This window comes from Vigna unguiculata, chromosome 3 (genome assembly GCF_037176805.1).
Source record: "Vigna unguiculata cultivar grain cowpea cultivar isolate G323 ecotype 2 chromosome 3, ASM3717680v1, whole genome shotgun sequence".
Classification (NCBI taxonomy): domain Eukaryota; kingdom Viridiplantae; phylum Streptophyta; class Magnoliopsida; order Fabales; family Fabaceae; genus Vigna; species Vigna unguiculata.
This window is the reverse complement of record NC_140794.1, coordinates 50,240,087-50,247,810: the sequence shown is the minus strand read 5'-3', so window position 1 is coordinate 50,247,810 and position 7,724 is coordinate 50,240,087. Positions and strand designations below refer to the sequence as shown.

Genomic DNA, 7,724 nt, shown 5'->3' with positions numbered 1-7,724 from the left:
TAAGAATGTATACTAAACTTGCAAAGAAAAACATTTGTTTCTTGGGTTTAAGTAACGAGGAATTTGATACCCCTTGGACCTTAAGTTGAAGTGTTGTAAATGATAAGAGTTTTGTCTCCTTAATTAGATTCGCCCATCTCGTTTAGTAATTGGTAATAGGAGATCCAGATCGTGTCACGTTGCAATGCAAAGATCATTTTTGCTTCTAAGACCATTCCAGATAGAGACCATGAATAAATAAATAAATTAAATGAAGAACTCATGCACCTCGTATATACTTTTGTCGACTTAAAGAGAGCAAAATGTCAGAATACGCATGCAACTGTGTAAGAATTATCAGTAAACTACCATAATTACTACATCTCATTAGTTTAAAATTTTAAAATACTTCAGCAATTTTACCAGAATGTAACTTATAGGTGGAATTCCTCGATAATGAAGCCAAGTCCATCAGATTAAGAACTAGTAAATGACAATCACTAGGTGGGTTAATTCTTCCTCTTTTGAACCACTCTAGTCTTGTATTACTGAGATAATGTAAGAAACTTTTCTCTGGTTGATTAGGTCCATTGACTCTAGCCGAAAATGTTAAAAGGAAAAAGGACCCTTGTTCAGCTGAACTTTTTGACTAAATCATAATGATAAAATTTCTACCCTATATTTTAGGCAAAACTGATTCTCACACGAGACTTCTCATGAAAAGAATGATCAAGACTTCCACATTCTTCCCAAAAGCATCTTGCCGGAAGAACAAAAATTATAAATAATTTCTGTAACTCTATTTCTTCTTCTGTACATTCCTTTTCCTGTCCCTGATGTGGCTTCTGCCAAAAGCAAACCTGTTTAGAAAAAAAGGCAAGCCTATCAGTAAACGATGTCCTAGGTGGTGATATCTTGATAATACAACTCACAAGTACACAGGATGCACTTTTGAATAAAGCCTAGATGTGAAGTTGGTATTGTGAAGAGAAAAATAAATAAATAAAGGAAGCGGAAGGAAAAAAAAAAAAGCGAAATAGATATAAAGAATCAGTACAAGAAAGACTATTTGATTAAGAGGAAAATAGTGAAAAATAACTTTTTACCCTCTTCCTTCCTTCCTCCCTCCCTCTTTCCGCCTTACCAAAACCAAGTCTTAATTCACAGACCGGTTAGTATATATTGAAGGGGCGATAACAACATGGTAGATTACTACTAAAAGCTATCATCTTGGTAGCCAATAAGTTGTCATGAGCATATCAACCAGTTGACGTAACATGAGCACTGACGATATAAAAAATGGTAGGGTTCTCTGTATATAACGTTCGGCAAACTTGTAAATCAATAGGAATGTAAAGACATAACTTGATCACCTTCAGTAGCTCATCTCCTCTGGTGCAGCACAATCAACTTCTGTCGGAAGACACAATAACTTTTAATCAATTTTGCAAAGCAAGAAAAAGGTTCTGTAGACCATAGTACAAGGCATGTCTTACATCTATTATCAATTCAAATACAAAGGGCGCCCACGTCAGGTGTTACCAAGTCGTATTCACTAGGTACTTCTACTTTTGCAGAAATCCCCTTTTCTCCTCGCTTCCTTTCATTTTTGCCCCTTCGTGCGTCAGCTGCTTGGTTACTGACACAACAGAGATATTGGTCACACGCATTAATTTTTTTCCATTTGATTACATTCTTGTAGCAAACTAAATCAAGTCAACTAACTTAAATCCAAGGAACATCAAGTGAGCTCCCAGAGAAAATTTCCAAGCACTGCAAACACTAACCGAGTAATTGAAAGTGCAGAAAGTACTATAGGAAAGTATAAGACACGTACACTAGAAACTTAGCAGATTGTTTTCCCAAGGCAGATCCACAACAAGCTTTATATTTCTTTTTGGAACCACACGGGCAGACCTTGTTTCTAGGAATCTGGTGGTTAACACCACAAAGAAGAGGAAGTCAGAATAACAAAAGCGTGTCAAAGGAGATCATAATATTTCAACAGCTAATTTATTTTGGATCAACCCCTCCAGGGGATTAAGCAAAACCTGTATATAAACTAAAATTAGCAGAAAATAGAGAACCTTATCATTTGGTTGCAATTTGATATTGGTCTTCTTGGAACTATTGTTTGATTCATCATTAGTGCTGTCCTCTACCTTGTCTTCTTCGTGTTGCTTATGGTTCTCATTTTCATCAAGACCTATACATGCTTGGAATTTGAGACTAGGTCGGTTACGATAGAACCAAAGTTTCATTTTTCTCTACTAATCATAATGGTTTATACTAAAAGCTAGTGAATAAATTAAACCTCTATGCAAGAAAAAAAAATACCAATAAAGCATGAAAATGTTAGTTTGTCATCTAACAGTATGGAAAGTGCAAAATGCATTAATTATACAAGAACAACATTACCATAAGTATTAGCCCCACTAGGTAGGGAATCTGAGTTCGCAGAGCACTCTTCTGTTCCTTGCTCTGCTATTAGAAATTCTATTGCAGCATCAACATCTCCATTTACCTGCCCTAGAATCTAGGACAAGGAAGACAGACTTTAAATACATGTAGAGTAATTAAAATTTTGTAGAAAAGACAGCAATTTACAAGAGACCTTGCCGAACTGAAATATTAGTAATGCAGCACAAGCAAACAGCAAAAAGGTATGCACTCATTTCACCTGTTCCACTTTTTCCGCATTTTCACATCCAGTTCCAGCCATAACCAACTTTATGGACCCCGGTTGAAAAGTTTCCTTACCAGCTCGCCCACGGGTTTTGTTGTTCATAACTTTCATTTCATGTGAAGGTGCTGAAAGATCAGCATCAACCTTTCACAAACTAAAATTAATCAGGCATATGCTACGATACTTGATACTAGTCCAAGAATCAAGAAGAAGAAATAATAACAACCTTGATTACAATTGGCCTTGCCGGCCCATCACAAGGATCATCCTTCAACCGCACACTGTTATAATGCTCCCCGTCATGATAAGACCTGGAAAAAACACAGTACACTAAAAAACCATCCAAATTCAAATACAAGGTCGAGGAAAATTATGTTTTCATTGTTTCCGTATGCATATATATTCCTTAAATTTTAATTATAAGCATTATGCATAAATAGATTACAGCACACAAGACGATATTACAAGAAAATCTCATTTCTAAATTGATAGAATGATGTGATTAAGGTTAGAAACTATTAATTACTAAATATTCCAACTACGTACTGATAAGATCTGCAAAATCTAATAAATAATAGGATCAAAATCCTAGTCAAAATCATTGAAAGGATTTTTCATTCACAGACAACGGTTGGATTTTTACTCCATAATTTTATCAAGTTTCCTTCAAAACAATCTAACAGAATCACATCGGTTACAACAACCAGCTTCATCAATCACGTTCAATTATCATTTTCCATACCTCATGTCTAAATAATGAAGTCAGCCTACACTAGAACTCTAATATTCTATTCATGTACACGTGTATGTGATTCTAAGTGATGGTGTTACTAATTGAATGCCTGATTTGAAAGCAAATGTCTCCTAATTACAAAATTGAAGACCTAGAGTCTATCAGCAAGTTAAATATATAAACAATATTTTGCTAGTTTATTCATAGATTTAGCATATCGATATCATCATTATAATTTTCAGACAAAAGAGACAAAGCAGTACAATATAACCATAGACTCCATAGTACTTACAAATGGACCATGCGAACTCCATGATCATCAAAATTTCTAATGTACCACCGAGGAGACATGTGCTGCAAAATCACACCAGTATGAATGGAAATTTCAATTAACTTTAGCATGTAACAAAATTCAAAGTGTATCAAAGACATTATAAAAGCAATTAAATATATCTGGGAAAAATATGCATTTACTATTTTCAGTCTTCACATTAATGAACAAAGCTTACGCACATTCAGAAACAAAATAAAATTGCATGAGACAAAGATGATAGAATGTGAAAATACCACGATCTTCATTTGTATAAAGTTCACATAATGAATAATCTAACTAATCAACAATATTCCATACAAAATGATGCGACAATAGAATATAAGGTGTGAAGACGTAGATTATCTTCAAGGATGCTGCTCACCCTGTGAATGCATATATTACTACGTGTTACAAGAGAAGCTGCCTGCAATTCCATATGTCCAGCCCATGTACCATCATTTTCCATGGACAGGCAATACTCATCAAATGGTACTTCATCTTCAATAAAGGGCTCAAACATCTCCCGATTATCCTGTTAATCACAGCTTCAAGACCAGGCTATGTGAAAGAGTTTTCCTAAATATTAAAGAGGGAAACTAACATAGGAAAGTTCACAAACATAAAATATCACTGAGAAAAGAATAGACAAATCATAGGCAATCAATGATCCTTATGATTGATTATGGAAATTATGTTTTTCCAACTTTCCTTTAGTCTATTAGGTTAACTGTGAATACTTACGTGATTAACCAGATAAAGGTTCCAACCCAAACAATTTTCTTCTTGCCACATCTTACATCAACAACACATAGATTAACCAAGTATTTCAAGCAATACCTTTTTTTCTCTATTTGTCTAATTAAGGGGTAAAGGGAGCACAGGGGTATAACATATTAATGACATAGATATCATTTTTTTCAATGAATTTCAAAAACCACATGAATCAAAATTATTACATAAACAATACATAAGCTTTAAACATGGGGAGTAGTTGAAAATTTCAAAAAAGAAGAGGAAGAAAAGAACAAAATTGTTTCCAGAACATTGTACCAATATGTGTTTCACCACCATGCTGCGGTACTTTTTATGTTCTTCCTCATTGCCTTCCAACTGATCAGCGAGGGCTCTGCATAAGAATAGAAGATGTTAAATTAATATAAAATGTTTTTCGCAGGATTGACTCATCATACTGAAAACACCAAACGCCAGTGAAATTTACCTAGCCAAAAATGCAAAAACGGGAGGGGGATGGAGATAGAGATCTAATTTAATAAGTGATAATGCCAAAATTATAGGATCTATAACTTACTGTCAGTTTCAGAATAAGAATAAAAAGATTGGTACTTTGTGTGCAACTGAAAGTACCTAGTATAGTAGTATGTACTATGTAACATGGATGCTAATGTAGTCAGTAGAATGGATGCTGAGCATTCAAACTGACCTGAAGAAACAATTACCATCTGCAGTCACTTCAACAATGCGTAATCCCAGAGCATCCAACTGAGTACGAAATTGAGAAGTGTCAGCCTGTTTTCCCAGCTTCTTAACCTGTTTCCAATACATGGCTGGTCACCAATGGCTAAAGTATCCAAATAACATATATTCCTAGAAACACTACAAAGTACAAACTCACAATTGGATTTCCACTAGATTAATATATAAGAGCTTTTTTCGAGCTTTTTTCGATAGCCTTATCCCACTAAGTAATAGATAAGGGTATACATTCAAAACAGTTAAATTAATAGTAAATACAGCAAGAGAGTTATTGCATTGTCTGTTGTTTCCTTTAAAAGTCTTTATAGCACCTTGTGAAGGACCTTCACAAAGACAAGATCAAAATAAAGGAGTTAAAACATTGGGATTGAATGCAAAATGCTTAACACTCTTCTACGTGTGTATTGTAAATGCAGAAGGAAGGAGACGGATTTGAAGAGGATCACATGTGTTTATTTCCACTGATTCACGCTGATTTGCAAGGAAGTTAGTTTGGGTTCCACACTTGAATCTATCCATCAAATAGGAGATGAAATGCGAAATGGGCTGATACAAGGACAAAGTCCGTGTTGCAATGAATGATTTCCCCAAATGCCGCTCACATGAAATTACCTGTCACAGTGCACCAGGAGCCAACATAATCGATTACGTATAGCCCATGATTGATTATGTTGGTATCAAAGACCTATATTTCCATGTACATTGGTCACATAATCTATTGTGGTGACATTTTTTGCCATGTTTTGTTAAATTACGTGGAGAAAAACCAATTGTGTGAGGCATTAAAGATTATGCACCCACCATGGACAAAATTTAGCCAACCACTCATTTGAGTGAGGAAACCACAATTTTTATTTTTTGTTCTAATACATAATACAACGGCATATTTTATTTGTAATTGAAAAAGTAGCTTTAAACTAATTTATACATTATCACATCAGTTATATCAACTTACTACTCATTTGCCACCTATTTCCACCTTTTTCACTAAATCCAAACAACCTTATTTTCCTCGTTATTTATCTTCCTTTTCCATGTTCTCCCTTTCGATCCACTAAAGTTTAAGTAGTCTGTTCACTCAACAGACTTTTAAATATACATATAACGGATGATTATAGAGATAAATAAATCAGGGTACAATCAGAACAGCTACTACTGCCTCTACAAGGAAAAGGTAAAAACACCAAAGTTGGCTTTCAAGAATCTAGACAGCAAATACATAAAATAACTTTTCTAACATCTGGAAAACCAAGTTGGCATACAGGAAAAAAAAGGCTCCTTCGATCTGAAAGAAAAAAAAGGATAAGAAAAAAATCATCACAAAAAACCCTAGGCTTAACCTCAAATGAGTCTTAAACTGCAGATTTCACAAACTTAGACAAAGACATCCTTGACAGTACATCACTGGCCACATCAACAGCCATAATATAGATGTCACCACCTTTGTCTCTACCCTCTAATGTAAACTGTAATTTAGTGCCACAGCAACCTCATAAATTAGTTATGCTGAAAATTGAAATGGATGATTCCAGTCTAGCAATCTAATCTCTAAAATGTTCCTTACACGTAATTTTAAAATATAGCCACTAGCCACAGTGCATATTCCAGTAGCACATCACAGAGGCCCCCTCTGAAAGATGCAATGCAATCCACACTAATATCACTAAAATGCATAAATAAATAAAATAATGAAATTGGTAAATGAATATAGGGTTTCTATTGATCATTGCCTACAGTAAAACAATTAAAGCACGATAGAGAGATACGTTAGGAAATATCAAATTGGGATCACAAATGCAACTCTAATATCCATGAATTGTAGAACTACAAGAGATTGATTGTTTAGAGAAAACATAAAGTAAGTAACAAAGAAGAGATAACGGAATTTGAAACCTACTTGCGGTTGTTGTTGCTTCTTCTGGGATAGCTTCTTCTGTTGCTTCGGCTTAACCATGTCCTCGTCCCAAATTGATAAAATAAAACAGATTTCTTAAGGTGTCTGTCTGAGTTCGTCCAAGAACGAGTGCAAGATACAATAAGTCAAGAACTAAACCAAAGCCAACTCAAATCACCCATCATTACTTATTGTCTTTTACTTCCTGCACCCCGACAATTTATTTACGCAACCCCACAAACTTTCATGATGACCCTTTTACTCTCTAAAAAAGTGAATTTCCAAATATATGTTTCCGAATATACTTTCCAAAAAAATTTGGCTATTTGGAACCATAGAAACAGGATAATTTTCAGGGAAGGAAAAGTAGATGTACAATAAAAAAATTTATAACACAACTTAACATTTGATTATGGATGAAACACAAAGTATTTAATATAACTTTCTCATATTTTGAACCGGTATCAGTGCTGGTGTTATGCTTCAAATTATTGTGAACAAGGAAAGAAAATTATAGGACTTTATCTTAATCTAGAATACATGTTCGTTAAATATTACTACATAAAAAAAAGTATAAAGTGTAGAGATGAAAGTCAACTTAGTCTAATCTATAGAAAAGATTTAA

At 34.3% G+C, this 7,724-nt stretch overlaps 1 protein-coding gene across 7 annotated transcripts; it reads right to left on the bottom strand.

The window, feature by feature from the left end:
* Positions 1 to 345: 345 nt before the first annotated feature.
* Positions 346 to 7,347, bottom strand: LOC114176035 (SEC-C motif-containing protein / OTU-like cysteine protease family protein). 7 transcript variants are annotated; one of them, XM_028060926.2, is made up of 13 exons: positions 7,103 to 7,347; positions 5,153 to 5,259; positions 4,762 to 4,837; positions 4,094 to 4,243; positions 3,691 to 3,752; positions 2,892 to 2,976; positions 2,660 to 2,809; positions 2,398 to 2,515; positions 2,067 to 2,194; positions 1,817 to 1,911; positions 1,476 to 1,618; positions 1,086 to 1,392; positions 346 to 839 (listed from the first exon to the last, which is right to left on the bottom strand). In XM_028060926.2, exons 1-11 carry the CDS (start codon positions 7,157 to 7,159, stop codon positions 1,489 to 1,491), a joined length of 1,158 nt encoding a protein of 385 aa, XP_027916727.1. In that variant the 5' UTR covers positions 7,160 to 7,347; the 3' UTR covers positions 346 to 839; positions 1,086 to 1,392; positions 1,476 to 1,488. The 7 variants fall into 7 exon arrangements, with proteins under 7 accessions (XP_027916727.1, XP_027916729.1, XP_027916728.1 ...); XM_028060928.2 differs by having other exon boundaries at positions 1,345 to 1,392; XM_028060927.2 differs by having other exon boundaries at positions 1,353 to 1,392.
* Positions 7,348 to 7,724: the final 377 nt, after the last annotated feature.

Excerpts from the sequence above, each read along its gene's own strand:
- LOC114176035 (XM_028060926.2), bottom strand. The coding sequence starts at position 7,159 with ATGGTTAAGCCGAAGCAACAGAAGAAGCTATCCCAGAAGAAGCAACAA. Across the intron at positions 5,260-7,102 it reads AGAAGCAACAACAACCGCAA|GTTAAGAAGCTGGGAAAACA; the intron begins GTAGGTTTCAAA and ends TATTGGAAACAG. Across the intron at positions 1,912-2,066 it reads AATTGCAACCAAATGATAAG|ATTCCTAGAAACAAGGTCTG; the intron begins GTTCTCTATTTT and ends GTTAACCACCAG.